Source organism: Gallus gallus, chromosome Z (assembly GCF_016699485.2).
Source record: "Gallus gallus isolate bGalGal1 chromosome Z, bGalGal1.mat.broiler.GRCg7b, whole genome shotgun sequence".
Taxonomy (NCBI): domain Eukaryota; kingdom Metazoa; phylum Chordata; class Aves; order Galliformes; family Phasianidae; genus Gallus; species Gallus gallus.
The window spans coordinates 2,539,369-2,559,924 of NC_052572.1; the positions used below are offsets into that span (position 1 = coordinate 2,539,369).

Sequence of the window (20,556 nt, forward strand, 5' to 3'; positions counted from 1 at the left end):
CCTCTGAGAAGTCTAAATTTTGACCCGTACCATCTCTTATCACAGTTTGTTGCCTTAACTTTAAGCCTCCAGAATGAGACTACTGTGTAAGATATGCTGTATTGATTGTAAGATATGTGTATTGATTTTTTTTTTTCATTTTTTGTTTTTATTCTCAGGCTTTGTAATGTTTTTATTTTGTGGTTGGAAGAAGAGAGCTTTCAGAAAGGAGACACATACATTCCTTCCTTACCGAAGCAGTATGACGCACACAGACTTGCTAAAATCATGCAGAATCAACAGGTGATGTACTAATGACATGGGCAAGATGGGATCACCACAATGATCACGTAGTTCCAACCCCCTGCTATGTGCAGGGTTGCCAACCACCAGACCAGGCTGCCCAGAGCCACATCCAGCCTGGCCTTGAATGCCTCCAGGGATGGGGCATCCACAGCCTCCTTGGGCAACCTGTTCCAGTGTGTCACCACCCTTTGAGTGAAAAACTTCCTCCTAATATCTAACCTAAACCTCCCCTGTCAAAGTTTAAAACCATTCCCCCTTGTCCTGTCACTGTCCACCCTTGTAAACAGCTGTTCCCCCTCCTGTTCATCACTTCAGATATTTTTTTTCATATAATTTTCCTACAACTTCAAATTGCAGAGCCCAGCTTTATTTGTTTCAGCATCCTAGCTAATGCAATGGGTACACAACATATGGTAATTACCAGAATTATAGTGATTTCAATTAATTATTCTGTCCCTTCAGGATTTATGGATGGAGTATGTCAATATTGAACTGATACACCACGAGTTTCAGGAAGCTATAAACCTTTGGACGCGGGCTCAGCTTGAATCACACACATCAGCTGCTATTTCTGCAGGGCAAATAGATTTCACCAACCCTTTGTCAGGTAGGAGATAAGAATATTGCTGGTGAAACTGGGACAGAAAGGGTTACTATTATGGGTTAACTCACCCCAAAAAGTATATTCCAGACAGGCTGGACCTTCAGAAAGTGTAGGTAAAAGGCAGCTGCAAGCAAAGGCAAAAACCACTATAACTAATGCCAGAAAGTTTGTTTCTGATATTTTTTTTAGCTGTATGTTTCCTTGCTGTTAGCTTGGAATTTTAGTGCAGTGAAAGCATTGTTTTAGCACAAAAAGGGATAATAATCGTGGTAGGTGTATTAAGGATACGATAGGACTTTTGTGGGGCTGATTGAAAAGGAGAGGGAGGGAGCAGAAGGAAACTGGAATATCTTTATAGGTGAATTGGCATTATTTGAGTAAACTGAGTGGGAATCAGCAGAAGAGGAGAACTGACCTCGAAAGAGAGTGCGCTTTGGGAAGTAATTGGAGCTGACAAAACTGGAGATGGGTGAATTGTTGGGAAAGGGAGGTGAATTTGGCTGAGCCTCTGTCAGAGGAGGAGAATAAATGGGGGTGGTAAGAGGAATACTGAAGAATGTGTAGGTAGGAGTGGCTAAGGGTAAACAAGGAAAGCTGTGGCTCCTTGAATCCTCACGGTGTTTGGTGGAGCAGGTCATGAAAATTAGCTTTCTGAGATAAAAATTGTTAACAGGAATAGGAAGATTAATTAAAGGGGAGGAATACTGAGAGTGGTGCTGAAAGTGTTTCATGTTAAAAAAAAAAACAAAACAAAACAAACAGAAAAACATGACAAAACACAACCCAACAAAAAGCAAAACAAAACACACTAAAAACCCCGAATGAGATAATAATTTTGTTCAGCTTATTCTAAAGTTTTCTTATTGACCAAATGATTTCTGCTTTCTCTTCTAGCCAAAGAGAGGATAATGAATAATTTGAAGAAGTTTGATCTGCCCAAGCCTCCTCTTTCGCTCCAGCCCATGAAAGCCCCTGTGCCAGTTATTTCCTCTGCCAGTCTGATAAATCAGAAAGAAGCAATTCAGCTCACGCACGCAGACCTTAAAGTCTTGCAGGGACATGCCAAGTAAGACTTTTGCTGTTTTCCTTCTGCCTCCCTACTCTCCAGGTCTTAATCGTATCTTCAGGTCTCTTGCAGCAGTCTAACTGGTGGTGTTAGCATAAAGCTGATAGTATTTGGCTTCTACCTATTTGCCCAGGTTATTTATTTGTTTACTTTTGCTGGTACATCATTCTTTATTCTGCTCCTTTAACTGACTTACCTAATGACTGAGATTACATCAGCTGGCACCTGACAGCTACATATTCTTTTCACATTCGGTATACTTCTTAATTAAATCTTCCCTTTAGCCTAGGCTTACTGAGAATTAGTCAACCATTTTGCACCAGTTTAGTGGTGCTAATCTGAAGCATTGGAATGCTAAAGAAAGAGACTTCATTTCTGGGAACTGTTAGGTCTGTGGATGAAAGAGGGGAAACTTTATTAATATTCCTACTAAGAGAATTCAGGTGAAGTATTTTTAAAGTTTCAGACACAGCTGTTGGTTCATAGCCATTCCCACACAATGTGATTATTTAATAATATTATTTAGAATAAATTAAAAAAAAATCCTCGTTTAGCCTAAGAAAGAACGTACCTTGATGATTCCAGCAGCAATGTCAGGTGGGTTCTTTTCTGTTGACTGAATCATTCCACAGTCCAGCTTTTTTTCTTTTTTTGCCTGGCAGAAAATTGTATCTCCTGCAGTGGGTGATCTGTTTGATTACCCGTCTGGTCACTGAGAAAATAAATTTCTTATGCAGGCTTAAGTAGTTTTGCTCTTCTTATGAAGCATTTTCTGTTAGAACTTCGAAGTTCTATCACTATGGAGTTATCAACACCATTTCCTAAGTTTTTGTTTTCTATTATATAAATGTATGTATTTCTGTTATGAGTTTTCATATAGCCTATTAAATTGAAGCCTCTGCTCTTCCTCTTCAATTCTTAGCATTATTATTCTTGCTAAAGATTTCAGTAACCTCATTAATAAATACTTTTCAGAACTGCAGCTCTTTGGGAATCCCAACACGTTGCTCTGAACAGTGAAATACTGGACACCATACCTAAGCTGTATGTCAATCGGGAAGAGCAGATCACCCTCCATCTGGAGTGCCGGGGAGCTTCAAATAAAGGCTGCCAGGGAGCAGCTCTTGTAACAATCCAGGTAAGAGACGGGGCATCCTTTCTGTTTTGAGACTGGTGGACATGGGTAATGGAAGCAAAATGATTGAACGGTTACAAGAATGGATTTATTTGGTGAGGTGTTGCCATATGCCTGTTAAAATAAGCAGATATTAAGAAAAATCAAACAACTGAAGCTTGAAATACCTCATATGTAATTCTCTGAAAGAGATGCAGATCAGCAGAGGAACAAATTATTGCATAAAGTTTTGGACTACTCACAGTGTCTGTGCTAAATTACTTCCCACTGTGTGAATGTAGGAATATGCTCACAGGTAAGAATGAAGGTATCAGAATGTTCATAGATTAATTCCTATTTTGCTTGCTAAGTGAATGTCTCGATCTCACCTAAGTTTCCTTTCCTGTGGATTAAGTCGTTTGTCGAAGACATTGATTATATTAGCATGTCATAATTAAATAAGAATGTGACTAAGGGGTAGAATGCAGTAAGTCATGTCAAAACTCACAGGGGAAAACCTATAGTCAGAGTTCTCTTAGTAGGCTGTGCTTCATTTTTTGTTGCAGCATTAAGGAATTTTTGGAAAAGATGTTATTCTGAAATGAATGTCTCTTTCTGCCGTTTAGTTTGAGGGGAAACATAAAAATGAAGCAGTGAGCCAGCAGCTTCATGCTCTGCGTAAGGAAGTGAGACAGCTGCAAGCAGAAGCCATGAAGCCACCCTCTCTGGGTGTTGTGGAGGCAGCAGTGCACGTGGAAAACTTTATAACGTGAGTTGTTCAGGCACAGTTTTAGATAGCAACATCAAACCTATTTGCTCGCTTCTTATAATGTATATCAATGTAGCTTGGCAGCAGAGCTGGAACCCTGAGACCTGCATGTTTGATAGACCTCTAAAGGAATAAGCCTGTGTATTGTCAGAAGAGCTAACTGCTCATCATTCAACCATAGCATGGCATACAATATGTTTTCTACTTCAACTTATTATTCTGTGCATTAGAATACCCTTTTTAACCATGCAAGAGTAGGCTGAGTGATGGCAGTGATGCTACGTTAAGCTTTAAAATATGGCAAAGCTTATTATTCTGAAGGTGAAAGGCACTGTCTCTGCTTGCCCAGAGGAGTGGGGTTTCCATCCTGAAGATATTCAGAAGCCATCTGTTCTGCTCAGCATGGCCCTGCGGGGGCGGGCAGGTGGGACTAAGGGGGCACAGAGGTCCCTGCACAACCCAACCAGTCAGTGACCCTGTGAAACCACACTTGATTATTATGTAAACCAGATACATTTATCTTAATGCGATGTGTCGACACTAGAAACCTTTCTTTAGTAACACAGATTACTTTCCATATGCAAATTGAATCTGCTGTTTTTCTTCTTTGCAGGACCTTAATAAATATCTACAAAGTGCAACCTATGCCTGCAATTAAGAAAGTTGGAATTAGTTTGTTTTTTATCTTAGTGGAGTATGTGTGTGATGAAACTCAACGCAATCCTCCCACAAGGCAGTTCTTCACCTCCTGCATAGAGATCCTAGGCCAGGTGAGTATATTCTCTAGTATTGTATGCTTAACACTTACCCTGTTGCCTGCTGATATCGAGTGTCTAGAACCTTCAGAAGCCTGAAAATTAACTTCTAAGCTTCTATCCCATTCCTCACTCAGCAAATTGTGTAATGTGCATAGTATATCAGACAGTTCAGGCCTGCATGCTTGCAAAATAAAAACTGTTTATCTGAGATGCTTGCTCAGCACTGAAAGATGCTCCTTATTAGTTACATGCTACGCTAATTAGATGCTGAAGCAGGCTGGATTTTCATGGGGATGCTTAAAGTTTGGTACAGTACATAAAAGAGTGGTTTGTCATATATTTCTCTGTTATGGATCATTTTCTAGCTGACACAAATCCGTGTTTAGTCATTTTGTCTTCTAAAGCCTTGCAGTGTTCTTTGTGCAGTGAGTTGGCAAGAAGTTTGCTGCTTCTTTGTGGTAATGTTTGCAATAGGATTGCATTACATAGATACTCTGTAAAAAAAGCATTATCCTCTGCTGTGTGTCCAGATACTTATTTTGATACCTTAGATACAGTGTTTTTCCCATGTCCAGCTGTACATTAGAAGTTGGGGTGCAGAACAGCTTTCTATAGCCACAGTTCTATGTAAGTCTTTACTAATGTCAAGTAGGGCTGCTGAAATCTTGATTCACTTTCTTTAAGTAATTTATAAAAAAAAAAAAATGGATTTCTGAATATTTTTATGCAGTAGATGTGGTCACAAGTGCTATTCTTCAGCGTGCTAGGGAAGCAGTGTTTATTTTGCAGTTTCCTTTGGTGGAGCAGCAGTATTTACTTGAAGTTGCTCTCATACTGTCAGCTTTTGCTTTTTGGAACATATGTTTTTTAAACAGTACAGTTGTGCTTATCTCAAGAAAAGGTCGTAAGAGGTGTTTTTTTGTTTTTTTTTTCCCCAGTAGATTCACATTGGATCATTTTTCTCATTATTCCTTAGGTGTTCATCAGTGGGACCAAGTCAGAGTGCAAACGTCTCCTCCAGACAATCCTGCACAACCGAAGGCTCTGTACGCTCCTTTCCCCGTACTTCACTCCTGTTGCTTCTCCTGATGAATTTGTGGCTTTATATGAAAAAGTCGTGACCTTCCTGAGTGAGGACAACAGTGATGTTGTCTTCATGCTGCTGACAAAGGTAAAATACTTATATGAACATTGGATCTGCTTTGTGGGTTGCTTATGTGGGTCTTCTTAAAGCTGTGGAAGAGAGATAGAAACCTGGTACATCAAAACAACTTGGACAGCTTTTATATGTTGCTCACACTAAATGCTGTTTGTTTTATTTGAGCTAAAGAGAGGCTGGAGGCAAATCCAGATGGGAATGTTGAACTACCCTTTCCTAGCCCAGATAATATCAGTGTGTGCTTCCTATGGCTTCCTCTTTGGTACACTCTTATTCTTGAGGTGAAATCAAAGCAGGCTCTTCATGGTATCTTCTGTTTTGATGTATCTGAGGAGGTGTTCATCCAAATTGCCAGTGAATCCCATCTGCCGTTAAAAAAAACCACAAAAAACAAAAACAAAAAAACACCATAAAAGCAGACAAACAGAAATCTTCCTTCTCATAACATTACACAGAGAAGAAGCCCTACAGCTGTGACTGTCAGCTGGTCTGGCTTGGGCATGACTGAGCTTTCCTTGGTGGCATAGATCACCACTGTCTCTGTTGACCCAGTTGGAAACAGATTGCCCGGAGGCTACAAAAGCATTGAATCTCCATATGAAAACTTAGGGACTGCAAGGACTAGCCCAACATAATGCATTTAAGTGTTTCTTTGACAGCAATACTGAAGCATGGAAGCTCACGTGTGTTTCTACAAATTGGAGAACCCCTAGATAAGAGTCTCTGTGTGAATTCAGGGACATCTCTAATATGCTGAATCATAACCTTTATAGAGAGTTACCTTGGTTTTAGGATGGGGGTTAATAAAATGGAAATTTCTTAGGTTTTCCTTAAGTACATAAAACCTAGGGAGGTTTTTCAGCCTGACAGTTTCTCCCTTTTCCTGAGGGTGTTGTGGCCATGAAAGCTTCTACTTACAAATGCTTCCTGTCCTTTGTTCTAGTTTGACCTTACGCAGTGGTTAAATGTCACTAGGCCACCTCTGTCTGAACGTACCAGGCTTCTGGAATCCATTCACTTGGCTCTCAGTGCATGTGGGCTTGAACCTGAAGAAGATATTTTGATGCCGTTTAATATCTTCTGCAATCACTGGACTAACCTTCTCCAGTATCAGTTCCCTGACCACTACAGTGATTTTCTAAGATTGTTTGTGCAAAGTGAGTATCTGAATTAATGTGTGCTAACCTTTCTGTACTCTTCTGGCTTATTTACAAAGAGAGAAGAGGAGAATAACGCGAGTAGTGATATGCCCAGCCAGTCCCAAGGGCTGGCCCTCCTGCCCAACTCCCCACTATTCTTTTTTTTTGTCATGTGATGCCATACAGTGTAGAAGAACCCTTTGGCCAGTTCAGGTCAGTGTGTCCTGGTTCTGCCTCCTCCCAGCTCCTTGTGCCCCCCCAGCCCCATTGCTGGCAGGACAGTACGAGAAGCTGAGAAATTGAGATGTCCTTGGCTGTGTGCAGTGCTGCCCAGTGACAGCTAAAACATCCGTGTGTTACCAGCTTTGGTTTTCTCCTAAAGCCAAAACATAGCACTGTACGAGACACTATGAAGGGGGGGGAAAAAACACGTGTCCCATCTGAAACCAGAATGCTTTCTGTTTCTCCCAGGCTCCTCAGAGCAGCTTCTAAGCCCTGACTGTTGGAAGGCAGCACTTAAAGCTTTGGGATGTGGTTCACCAGTGGCTGAACAGGGGAGCTTCAAGAAAAGTGATTGCACTGAAAGTCCTGTATTGCGAGATGCTGGAGAAATCCTCCTGTCTGCAGAACAGGTGGGTAGCTTTCAGATTGGTTTACTTTGTTCTGCAGCTGAACAGGTGTCCTAACAGTGACAACTAACACTACTGTGCAGTCTGTCTTCAGCTGATTAGTGTTTTTCCTTTCTACAGGTTAGAGAGACAATAGAGTGGCTTTCCACCTCTTTCTGCAAGCTTCGTCTAGCTTCAGTGGACTTCAGGACCTTTGGTCTCTTTTCAAAATGGAGTCCTTACGTGCCTGCAGTGAACACATTTTTGGAGTATCTTATTAAACGGCTTATTGAAACTGAAGTTGTCAGTTTAGCCCAAGAGCCTGTTGGCAGCAATGGAGTTTTGGCAGGTAATACGACTTAAGAGCACATGACTTGAAGCTGAGTGCTTGTTAATTTCTTCTGTTAAAGGCCATTCAATTTTCTCCATATTTGCATAATGATGACAGCATTGAAATACAAACAAGCTCTGCAGGGAGCTAATTGGGACTTCCTTTGTTCTCATATTCCTGCTTGCTGGAGGATTCTTCTTTAAATTTCCTAATCCAGAGTTTGCTTTCAGATTATTTCAGGGGCTGACCCCTCTTTAAAGAAAAATATCATCTTTTGCACTGAGCACAGGTTTGGAAGCAGGGGAGTACTCGGTGTCACCATGGTATCATGGCTGTTAATATGGCTGTTAATTTGGAAAAAATTGTCTGTGCATCTTCTATTTTAGTATGTGGATAAACATTTTGTGAGTTATTATTATGCCTGCAGATATCTTTGACATATCTGAGAGATATGTCAAAGTAAATAATAATGAAAAAATCTAAACAGTACAAAATGCTTATGGTTGTTGTTAAAATAATCATAATATTGATGAAAGTCATGAACAAGCCTGTGCATCCAATTTTTGATTATAGAGAACTGTTTCAATGTTGTAATAAGGAGAGAACATTTTCTCCAGGTTTGGAGAAGTAATTCATTCATGATTGCTTATTTCAGATGTAAACTTCTTTACTTTGTTTTTTCTAGCATTGCAGTCCTTGTATTCAGTTATTGCTGGACTCTTTAAGCCATGGATACTGGTCTTAGACAAGGAAGATGCAAGGTATGTATTACATTAGCAAAAATCTATTTAATTTTGAAAAGGAAGAGTGTTAGCCCTGTGAGAATGGACCTTCAGTGTAGCGTTAATGTACGCAAGGAAGGGAAGAACAGTCCTGAAGTACTGAGTTTTGAAGGAAAGAGCTGCTGATACCTGTACTATCTTAAATGTTTGTGCTGTACAATATGTCTGTACACCTGTGTGATTTCTAGTAACTAACTCAGCACTGACAGTTTTGTTGCTTTATGTCTGCTTTCAGTAACCAGCCCTGCTACCCTTGGTTGGAGAGTGACACTCCTGCAGCATCCAGTATGGTCTGTTTGTTTACAGACTGCATCAAGCTTTTGCATGAGAGCTTTAAAGGTATGTGAAGGTCCATGTTGTTTTAAGGTAGTGACACTTCCTCATCAGTTGAGATGTGGGACGTGAGGGGATTTTGTTTGTTAGGAACTTTTGGCCACAATGATAACTGCTGTGGTACCAGTAGCTTGTTTCTTTATCTTGTCCTTAAAAGACAGCTTTTTGATTTGGGGAGGGCAGAGAATATGATTAACTTTGTCATCCAGTGGGTATGCATCTATATGAAGGAATGTGAAACAAAATGAGCTATCATGAAAAGCACGTGACTCCATTCCAGGTCTGAGTTTTCCTTACAATATAACAAGCAGAAGTATGTCGTGATAATAAGTGGTGTATCTCAGAAGCTGGCCTTGGGGATAACTTAATCTCCAGGTCTGATCATTTTGAGCTGGCATTTGTGTTTGTGTATTGTTTCTAATGCATAATGAGGCATAGGAATGGAAAAAAATGAACTTCACAAATACCTCTTAATTGCTCTTAAGGATTCAAACCTAGCTTGTAGAAATAAATATGTAAAAATAACATCACGTGTTTTGTAAGACTCCAGATTTGTAAGACTAAAAAGAAGTAAAATAATGCAACTAACACAGAGAACACCAGCATCATAACAACAGTGAACTTTCATTGCTATCCAGAGTTTGCTCAGAAGAACATAACATAAAGTCATAAGTTGTTTAACTTTAAGGAAAAAAAAAAAAGGAAAACAAAAGTGCAACACTTAAAGCTTAATTTTTAATTTTTTTTGATGTATGTGCTTGGGTGGATCTTGCATTTATGATTTTTCATCTTCAAAACTGGATTTTCTTCTGCAAGCACGCATCCCTCAATTTTTATCCTGCTGCTAATTCAATTATTTCCTTTGCATTTAGATAAGCTGCTGCCAAGCCACCACGGTGCTCTCTGGTTGCATCTGATGCATTACTGTGGATGTTGCACAGCCCCCAAAATGCCAGAGTTTATTCTCTATACTTTCCATACTGAATTCAGGAGACTTCCGTGGAAGGAAATGCATCCAGACCAGATGCTTATGGAAGAGTTTTTTAAGGTGAGAAGGTAGCATCAGCTGAAATAAGGCCATAATTTCTGCTAGCTTTGGAAATAACTGCAGAGCTGGAGAATGTCCTGTAAGAGGGAAGCTTTTAAAGTTTGTTTGTTTGTTTATGAATTATTCCAAAAGTAAATCACAGCTACTCATTTTGTGTCTCACAGGTGTTTATGAAGGGGTGCTATCAAGTCTTATATCGAGTTGTGGGGAGCTGTAGAGGTGGCATTCTTTGTAATTTATCACTGCTTTAATCGATATATTTAATACATACCTAGTTAGAGTTTATGTACTTTACAATTGCCATGTTCTTATGAATGCACTTTTAGCTTACATTGTTTTATATGCCTTTTTTTGTTTTGTTTTCCTTTCTACTTCACAGGTTGAAAGAGGCAGCCCCAAGAGTTGTTTCTTATTCTTGGGTTACGTTCTGTGTGAAATAAACTGGGTCAGCGTCCTTTCTGATGCCTGGAATCCCAACCCCCATCCTCAGACTCACAACATGATTGTCTGTCTGCTGTATATGATGGTCCTGTTGGCAAAGGAGGAACAGCTCATAGGCAAAGAGGTACTTTTTGAAAAGGTTTATTCCTATCCTTCTTTGAAGAGGGATAGTCCTTTGGTGACAAGGAAGCAGGCTGTGACTTCTTCCTCCCTTGCAGGATTATGAGCTCTGAAGTGTTTCATAAAATGCCATGAGCAGTATGCTTGTTGTAGCACTAACAAAATCCTTCTGCGAGGCGTTCTGTGTGAGCTGTGTGAAAAAGGAAGTACTGCTGTTTGTTTTGTGAAGCTTCTGTAGGAGCTGTGATCCAGTAGTGGTGTAAGGAATAAACAAGTAAACACAGACTGTTTTCTCTGGTTACCGCATGAGTTTTGGAATGAACAAATACTTATGGTGGTGTCTTTTAAAAATCAGCAATAACAACAAAAAAAACCCTAAGCTAAATCAAACCAAAACAAAAAAACCCTGTTTTTAAGTAAAGCTACTATGAAGCTGTCTTGCCATAGTTAAGTGTCAAATGCTGCATAGTTCTTGTCTCCTAAGTTAATCCTTAATTCAAATGCCTTTTCTCCTTCTCTTTTTCCTATTTTGGGAGAGCCTTGAGTGTGTGCACATGGGAAGCAGAGGTAGCAGTAGCAAGGATATGTGCATATGCACACATGTAATACACTGCATATATGTGCAATATTATATATATTTATATATATAAAGTTTTTAAAGTATATATATATATAAAGTTTTCCTTTTCTTTTACTCTGAAAGGGTATTTCACCAATACTTTAACCATTTATGATTTCATTCCAGTATTTGAGTTGTCAGAATAAGAAGGAGAAACAACTGGTGTTGAGATGAATTTTCCAAACCCTGCTTTTGCTAAGCACTGTGTGTAGATAAATCTTGCACAGTACAGTTTGATTCAGTGCACTCTTTCTGGGAGACTCTTCCAGAAGGGCTGGTAAATCTTCAAGGGGTCCCATTTCCTACCTGCTGGTCTTTTCCCACTTGTGGTACCTTCCTGTTACCACTTTGAGGCGTTCATGCTGCTATGTTGAGATATCACCAGCAGTTGATAAACTTCTGTCTTTTAAATCTTCAGGAATCGCCACTCATAAATCTTCTTGGACAGACTAGCTCCCTTCCTTGGCAACTTGTGGGCATTTCATCTTATCAAAGCATCATCAGCTATTGTAACAGTCACTACCCTCCCTCTGTTGTCCTCGCTAAAGATGCTGCATCTGAACTGATAGTGAAGCTCCTGAAAATCTCAGCAGGCTTTGGCACATCTTCAGATAGTCACATCCACCTTGTAAGTGGTATTGGTTTTGTGTTGTCTCTAAGCTGTTCTTCTCATTTACAGCGTTCTCCTTTTATATACTACAGTGTGGAAAGAATTCCAGTGTGATAGTTTTTTGTGGTTTTTTTTCCTAATTAGTTTTAATTTTGATTAACAGGATGCAACCCTGAAGTGCCAAGCGTACATCCGCCAGGTGGTTCAATTCCTCAGCACCTTGGAACAAAGTGGAAAGATTACTCTTGCAGTTTTGGAGCAAGAAATGTCCAAGTTGCTAGATGACGTAGTCATCTTTAATCCTCCAGGTTTGTATTGAAGAAGTGCAGATTACTTTAAAATTGTCAAGATCCTTTATTCTAGCGCATTGGTCTCTCTATGGGCAGGCTGTGTTGCTCTGAAGTATGTATGAGATAGATGAGCACAAAACAATAATAGGATCATTTCCTCAACGAACTGTCAAGAGGGGCAGCACCAACAGAAGAAACAGGAGTTTTGAGTAAAACTGACTAATATACAGGAGTTTGAGGGCTGTCTTTTCTTTGCTGTCTCATTTCTGAATCTCTTTATTTGATGCTGCTGTCTGTTTCTAAAAAGTAGAGATGACACTTAGAAATACACACACTGAGTCCTGAGGGGTGGGGTTTTAAGAACAGATTCTAAAACATTGCATGATCAGGATAACTTGCAGTGTAGAGTTGGGAAGTTACATTGGTGTATGCTGATGGCATGATCTGTCTATATCCACAGCATTTTTATCGATCTCAGTTTTTAGTGCTAGTGCCACTCTGACCTTTCTTTGTCAAAATCACATCACATCAGCTGTCTCGCTGTGTTACACCAAAATACTTGTCAGGAGTCATATCTTTTGCTGTCTATGACCTACACACAGTGGAAACTATCAGAAGATTTGTGACACCGATAGCCATTTCTCAGTGTTCCTGTTGCACATGGGGAAGCTCTCTAGGACAGCCTCATTGTCAGAGAACTGTTGTGACATGGCTGTAAAACTGTGACCACAGGCGAGTCAGGTAACCTGCTGGCATTATTGTTTTCAGTCAGTCTGTGATGAGAGATGTTTACCTTAGTGGAGAGCTGTGCAGTGATAGGTGTCTTGAGTTTTTTGCTTTTTTTTTTGCCTTCAAACTTTTCATGTTAGGTTGATGCAGACATTTGTTTGAAGTGAATCTCTGGAGGCCTGCAGTCCACCTTCCTCCTCAAAACAGGGCTAGCCTCAAAGTCAGATCAGGCCCTTCAGGGCTTTGTCCTGCCAGCTTCTGACTGTCTGCAGGTCTGGAGGTCTCAGTCTTTTAGGGCAGTGCTTTTCCAGTGGTTAATCCCTGTTTGTGCATAAGTCAAGTTGAAACTTTTCCTTACTAGAACACCTGACACCGATTGAAAATTCTTTTTTAACAGTGGTGGCTTTTTCATAAAACACAGTTTGTTCTACTGTTGGACTTTTTAATCACTGAGATCAGGAATGATTGGTAGTGGGTAGTGTTACAAGTGGTCCATGATAACACGTTCAGGCAATGACGAGAGATGGTTTCAGACAAATTTTCTGAGGTTGAATGCAGTGATTAACAGGAGATCTAGAAACTTGGTAAATGCACGGAGGGCCTGCACTATTTCAGGGCTCATGGTGTTTTGGACTGAATAATCTAAAATCCCAGTTATTTCGTTCTGATCTGTGCTTTAAAGTGTGTTTTATTTAGTACACAAGCTTTCTTGGAGATGATAAACGTGCTTTACCATTCCACTTATTTTCACTGTAGGCATGATAAATGAATGATTTGCTCTGATGTACTCTTGTATACAGACTTGTCAACTCTTTCAGTTTAATAAATTAGGAACTGCCTTATCAACGGAAGAGACTGTAAGGAATCATAGAATCACAGAATCATAGAATGGTTTGGGTTGGAAGGGTCCTCAAGGACCATGAAGCTCCAACCCCCCTGCTGCATGCAGGGCTGCCAACCTCCCCGTTTAATACCAGACCAGGCTGCCCACGGCCTCATCCAACCTGGCCTTGAACACTTCTGGAGATGGACGGGGCATTCACAACCTCTCTGGGCAGCCTGTTCAGAACCTCACCACTCTCTTGGTAATAAGTGTCTTTTTGTATAGTAAGTGTCTCTTTGTGGCTTCATAGGTACAAACAAGGAAACGAGGACTTTAATGATCAAGAGTCTTTTCCCAGTATCTACAGAGAGTATTCAGTGATGATGCTAAGTTCAGGTCGTTTAGCTCCTAGAGTCTGTTTACTGCACTGATTCTTGAATTTGTCTTCCAGATATGGATCTGCAGACACGTCACCTGGCCCTCAGCAGTCTCTTTACAGAAACACTGATGATGTTGAACAATTCCAGCGTTACAACAGCTGAGTCACTACGGGGGAGCTTACGGAAGTGGATTGACAGTAAAGTGCATGGATTGCTAGCAATGCCCCTTCTGACAGCAGCATGTCAGAGCCTGGCCTCCGTGCGACACATGGCGGAGACGACAGAAGCCTGTATCACCTCTTACTTCAATAAAGGCAGGAGCATCTCTTGTTCTGCTGCTTAAGTGGGAAATGTTGATTGGCCTTTGGGTGCTCATTAAACATGAGTCACTTAGAATCCTAGTGGCTTAATGCTGCCTTATGCCAGAACTGCATTTTAATCTGGTTTTCATAATCAGGGCTCTGTTCTTTCTATTTATGACATTTTTAGTATTCTGTAATTTAAAGGAACACAGTGGGGTGGCTTCAGTTTGTAGGTTTTAGCAACTGCTGCTTATGTATATGTTTCTGTCTTCTTTATAGATCTTCCTCACCATCAGGATTTGGGATGGGGCCCTGTACTCGCTTCCCTCCAAGTTCCTGAGCTAACCATGGAAGAATTCCTGCAGGAGTGTTTGTCCTTAGGAAGCTACTTGACCCTCTACGTCTACCTGCTGCAGTGCCTGAATACTGACCAAACTCTTACCAATGAAATGAAGATCCTGATCACCATCAGCAAGTGGCTGGAGCAAGTGTATCCGAGGTATGGAGCTCAAGGCTTCTGTCTGTACCCTTTTAAATATGGTTGTGGTTGTATAGTTAGTATCATCAATCAGGCTGCTGACTGAAATGGCAAGTCCTTCCATACCTTCTGTTAGTCTGCTCATCCCTTGGTGCCAACACTAGTACACCCTGCGGTGGAACAGAAGAATGAATTTTACATGAACATTTCTTGTTTGGTTTTGCTTGGTTTCCACTTGGAGAGGCTTGATTTCACTGGCAGCCTGGATTTGTGCTGAATTCAAATCATTTCAAGCAAATCCTTAATCACTGTGAGTTCCACTTTCCTGGATGTCCACTAGGTGGGATGAATTACATGTTAAATATTCAGTTGAACTCTCAAAGCTAAGTGTTCAAATCTGCTTGCTGTGGACCAAATCTGCTTGCTGTGGACCAAATCTGAACCCTGTGAAGTTAGCATTGCTATAAAACAACTTAATAGGTAATTGGGTTCAGGTGAGAAGGAATGGATGGCTTGTAATAGCTTTGGGTTTAAAGCAATGGTACTTTGTATTTAAAGTGTGTAAGAACTGTCTTTACTATTGCTGCTGAAATTACCAGAATTTAGCAAATGTAATGCATTGTTTTTTAATATTAGTGTGGATAATATTTATGTGGCTGTGAAAGAGCGTTGTAGGAAAATGCACATTCCTCTGTTTCTTGAAGCTAAAAGAATATTTTGACTCTTGTAGGTACCACACAGTTGCATTACTTTTATTGCCAAAGTGGAAAGAAGATAGCAAAGCCACTTTATGTTGCAAATCAAAACTTGTTCTTAACATCAAAGCTGAGGGTGTCTGGGATGGGAAGTGACTTGGGTGGAGTCGTTTGATGATAGTCTGATGCAGAAAACTCGTGCTTGTGCTATATGTGGAAACTCTGAGCTTGTTAACTTAAGCTGCAGTTTCAGTCTGTATAGGGAAGGATTAAAAATACCACAGGGGAAACTTGACTTTGTGCTTTGCTCAACAAAAGCCTTCAGCGTTTCCTTTCTGAGAAGAATCCAAATTGTTGGGCAAGCAACAGTGATTGCTTCCTAAGGTTTGGTTTTGTTTTCTTCTGCTGGTATGTAAAGGAAAGAAAGACTAGAAGCTTCCCTAAAAATTTTTAGGCAGATATAAATCCATTTCTGGCTACAATATCATTATTCTGAGATTTAAAGCCTAAAAGGAAGCCTTGTTTGTTATTCTCTCATAAGCAGTGAAAACCTGCTAGCTGATATTGGCATCAAGTTTGTAACAGTAGCAGTTACATCAGTGTAACTGGGATAATATAGCTTTATTGGCTTAATATATTAAGATCAGCAGTCATTAATTTACCATCTAAATTCTCCATGGTCCTAACGGGGAGAGACACAAACTTCTTAACCACTGTTCCTGCCCTTTTTTAAATCTATGTTTTGTTTTATTTTTTAAATCTTGCTTAACAGCTCAGCAAAGGAAGAGGCAAAGCTGTTTCTTTGGTGGCATAAAGCTATGCAGTTATCCTTAATTCAGATGGAGCAAGATGATGCCATTGTGATGGAATCTGTCATTCGGACGCTGCTGTCCATCCAGGGCAGGCAGAGTCAGCTGGCTGAGGAGAGACTCACTTCTGGAATACTTGGAGCTATTGGTCTGGGCAGGAGGTCTCCTTTGTCACCCAGGTAGGAATTGAAGCTGCAGTGAATTAAATAATACATTATGATTTGTCATATTAAAACAGACAAAAAAAAAAAAAAAACATAAAAAGAAGCTGCAGCCTGGATCCAGACAGCACAGGGCAATCTCAAAAGATGTTCTGAATCCCAACTGCCCCCATATCTCTGAAGCTGTTTAGACAGAAAAACTGTAATGAGTGTTTGAATGTGGTTAAGAAGTGCGTATGAACTTCTTGTTCAAGCTTGTAGTGCAAAAATAAAGTGCAGCTGTGATTCTGGCTTAATGTTCACGTCTAGTGAAGTTGTGGTTGACATCACAAGGATTTTGTACGACCACATGCACACTGCCTTTTCTGCCTGGACTTTGAGCTGCTGGAAAATATTAAGAGAAAATCCAACATCTCCTTGCTTATTACTCTGTTTTCTAAAAACATGCTGAGTTTGGTTGTTACGTATTAAAATGAAGTTCAGCGTGAAAAGAAGGCCAGTAAGAAATACATAGATGTTTGTGGAACACAAATTCAGTGTGGTACTTCAATAAACATGAAGTTTTTAGGAACTTCTGAGGTACATCCCTGGGCTGAAATCTTAATCCTGTTCAACTCATCTTTTAGTTTGGATGATGGGCATGTCTCAAAGTCTGCAAAATGAAGGAGTATGTCAGATGCGACCTCAAGGCTGCAGCTCAGCTTGGGTCAGATGTAACCTTTTGTATGTATGGTAGCTTGTATGATGTACCTGTAATGTATACGTTACAATGATATTTATTCCTTACTGCATTGCAAATGATCTTTTAAAGCTGTTAAGTATGTTCCTCATGCAAAAGACCTCTCATGGGATAGAACTTGTAGTTTATCTGCTGTTGAAGACTTCACAATTGACACCACTTTCTCTCCCTGCCCTCTTTCTCTCTGCAAGGTTTCGGCTGGTTGCCCGCAGTTTGTCTGCCTTCCTCCTGGTGCAGATTCCTGCAGAGGATCAAGTCCGCCTGAAAGCAGGCTCAGAACCAAAGCTGACACAGAAGGCCCAGCAGGTAGCGTGTGCCAGTCTTGGGCTTCTTGAATTTTCCTCTTCCTGTGCTACAGAAACAACGTCAAGTTGGAAATTGTAGTGTTACTAATGGGAGCAAAATGGCATCTTGATAAAAGTCAACTATTCCTTTCAGGCTATTCTTACTGAAATATTTAAGTGTGTTATGTTTTGTGTTTTGGTGTGGTTTCTCTAAAAACATGTCTTGAGTTTGTGAAGTAAACATCGGAGCAATCATTGCAAGCCTTGATAGAGCACTTGTTGTGCTTGTCTTGGGACGGCAACAACTTGAGAAATGAGGTGGATTGAAGTAATACATGTGACTATATTTTATGTTCTGTTCAAAACGTAGTAGGCTCTTTAGTAGCTAATGATCTCCCAGTGGAATCTTTCTTATGATGTCTCGAGAACTGGTTTGTTGTGGGCCAAAACACACACAGCTAACATAATTTTTTCCTTATGTCTATAGGCACTGGGTGTTCTTGAATCAATGGCATCAAACAAACAATATATGGATTTTCAAGATCAGATTGCCCAGGCTTCTCTGTTCATCAAGCATCCAGAACATTGTCTTCGAGATGGCAATAATCTTTTGGCTCTCCTTGTAAACACTCTGTACCCAGAAGTGCATTATTTGGACTGCATACGGTAGCAGCACTAAGCTCACAAAACAATAATGCAGTGTTGATTATTCTGGTTTACATTTGAAGTTGTTCTTGCACAAGTAATTTTTACCTTAAGGGTTCCATTTGAAGTAAGTCAGAAGTGTGAATGGGAGCTGCACGCTGGCAGATTTTATCCTCTTTGAGGTTTTCTTTTTCCTTTAAAGCTCTTAGGATATTTAGGCCTGTGGAATTGTTCAGTTTTTATCAACTGAAAACAGTTGAATATGTTCCTGTGCAAGGTGCACATCTAAGGGGATAAATGTACAAATCATTCGACAGCAAAGCCCATTCTTGTTTTTTGTAGCATCTTACATTTTTGCTTTGTGCCTTTTTCATTTTCCTGTGTGTCATCATTTAAGCCAGTGCAAAGTGAATGGGGGATTGTGTATTAGACAGTTTTAGACTCTCTTAGTGTAGGATACCTCTAAAGCTTATGTGAGTGCGTGTGTGCAGGGAGGTTTGTCCCTGCATTTCGACAGGTGGCATTTTAAATTTTGACTCTTTTGATATTCCACAGAACTCCCTAGTTTAAAGGCATGCCTACAATCTTCTCCCATGTCTGTAAATACAAACTGAAAATTGAACTGAAGAACTTTGCTTTTTCCTACTTCTTAAATATTACTGAGTCTGCCTCCATGCTGGTAGGTTAAACAAAAGTGATTTCTGGCCCCATTGTTTCTAAGTCAGGTGATGTCTACAGACAGATTTTTTCTGCATCCTCAGTGTCCAGGAGGGAAGCAGTTATGTTCTTGTTGGATAATAATCCTTAATTCTGAAACTCTGGTTGTTTAGGAATAGAGGTTTAGTAAGTGGACACCACTGAAGTTCGTTCGTCCTAGCTGGGCATGACATGGCAGGACTTCAGATGACACTGTGAAAAGCTATTTAGCTTGTATTAAGTCACTTTGTTAAAATTGTATTAACTATGAGCCTGTAAATGTGTTGTTTCAGCTGAATGATCACTGTTTTTGTTGCTTTGTCTGATGTTGCACCTTCTGTTCAGTGGAAGCAGAAAGTGAATTTCTCTGCTTGCTCGTGTAACGTTGGCCTTTCCATGGCTGACCTATCTGAGGTTGCCCAGGGTGGTACATTCTCAATCTGTGCACCTCTACAAAGGAAGGAACAGTGAAAGCTTCTTCTCTTTCTGCATTAAGTGTGCCTTTGTGTTCAGAACATGTAACCGTGTTTAAGCATTTGTTCAGGTCACTTGGGGATAATAGATGTTCAATAATGGATTGTTTTGCAGTCTTGCTCTTAACTGTGATTTTGGTGCTGGGGAGCAAACCACCTTTTTCTTCTCGACAAATTCGGCTAACTGTGCCAGCTGTGCCATCAGATCACCACATCTTTGTGTGGTTCTAGGCTCACAGATAGAGCAAAGAACTGTATGTGTATATATATAGGTACATCTCTCTGTATATTAACCAGGTAAGGGTGCAGCATGATTTCTAGCAGACTCCTTTGGGAAACTGATGCCTGGAAGAATACGTTCTGCTGCTTTTTCAACCCCTGCAGAGAGTTAAAAGCACTGGTTTATTAGATTCAATGTTATTGATCAGTTGCATAAGAAAATGTGAAGAATTGAGAGATATATGTATTTGACATGCACTTTTGAAAGAGGGTATTGTTTCAGTTGTTGAGTTTTTACAGATGTGTTTATAACATGCTATGTCTGCAAAAAAAAAAAAAAGAAAACAACCAAAATCCTGTCCAAAATAAAAAAGAAAAATGGGCAATTTGTGACAAATGCTGTGGTATTTTCAACTTCCTGGAAGAGGCAGGATCTGGTAATACATGCTTGTTCTCAGAGATTAAAGTATGATGGGGGAATGCCATGGCAGGTGCTTAGTTGATGGAGGTGTGCAGAGTCTTGTGTTTGACATCATGGGTTTAACACGCATGTGACACAACTGTCTGGTTTAGTGGCCAGACCCCATGAGAAAGCTCATCTGTATTACGACAGAAATAATGCTTCTCTTTTTTAGCAAGAGTTCACAGAGCTCTATGACGGTTCTAGGTTTGTACACAGGTTCTGTTCTTTCAGCACTCACAGCTGACCCAGACCATGCGATCTGGCATTTGTTCCAAACAAGGAGGAAGCAGGTAGTGCAGAAGGAAATAGACGTAAGCCATACCTTCAGTGCCTGTCCATGAGTTTCCTCCCATATAAATGACAGCAGCTGTTGTGATATGCATTTGCTGGCTGTAGTCAGTGTGTGAGATGCAGATAACACACCACAGGGCACACTTTCTGCATAGCAGGTTGTTATGGAGCATGACGTTGGATGCTCCCATTTGCAAGCAGGACCACAGGATGATGGCAGTTGAAGCAGAAGGCTTGTGCTCCTGGCCTGGGGTGCTCCTTACCAGAAGTGGGATTGTTAGAAGAGCTTTGGA

At 40.4% G+C, this 20,556-nt stretch overlaps 1 protein-coding gene across 1 annotated transcript in view; it reads left to right on the forward strand.

The window, feature by feature from the left end:
- EPG5 (ectopic P-granules autophagy protein 5 homolog) overlaps positions 1–19,906 on the forward strand; it is a 49,691-nt gene extending 29,785 nt beyond the window's left edge. Inside the window, exons 24-44 of the mRNA XM_004949045.5 lie at positions 159–282; positions 748–892; positions 1,784–1,955; positions 2,931–3,093; positions 3,696–3,838; positions 4,452–4,608; positions 5,573–5,767; positions 6,699–6,912; positions 7,366–7,526; positions 7,644–7,851; positions 8,519–8,594; positions 8,851–8,954; positions 9,821–9,996; positions 10,376–10,561; positions 11,595–11,804; positions 11,950–12,094; positions 14,080–14,322; positions 14,590–14,809; positions 16,256–16,471; positions 17,384–17,498; positions 17,964–19,906. Coding sequence (XP_004949102.2) covers positions 159–282; positions 748–892; positions 1,784–1,955; positions 2,931–3,093; positions 3,696–3,838; positions 4,452–4,608; positions 5,573–5,767; positions 6,699–6,912; positions 7,366–7,526; positions 7,644–7,851; positions 8,519–8,594; positions 8,851–8,954; positions 9,821–9,996; positions 10,376–10,561; positions 11,595–11,804; positions 11,950–12,094; positions 14,080–14,322; positions 14,590–14,809; positions 16,256–16,471; positions 17,384–17,498; positions 17,964–18,146 — 3,556 coding nt within the window. The 3' untranslated portion in view covers positions 18,147–19,906. The remainder of the gene's footprint in view (positions 1–158; positions 283–747; positions 893–1,783; positions 1,956–2,930; positions 3,094–3,695; positions 3,839–4,451; positions 4,609–5,572; positions 5,768–6,698; positions 6,913–7,365; positions 7,527–7,643; positions 7,852–8,518; positions 8,595–8,850; positions 8,955–9,820; positions 9,997–10,375; positions 10,562–11,594; positions 11,805–11,949; positions 12,095–14,079; positions 14,323–14,589; positions 14,810–16,255; positions 16,472–17,383; positions 17,499–17,963) is intronic.
- Positions 19,907–20,556: the final 650 nt, after the last annotated feature.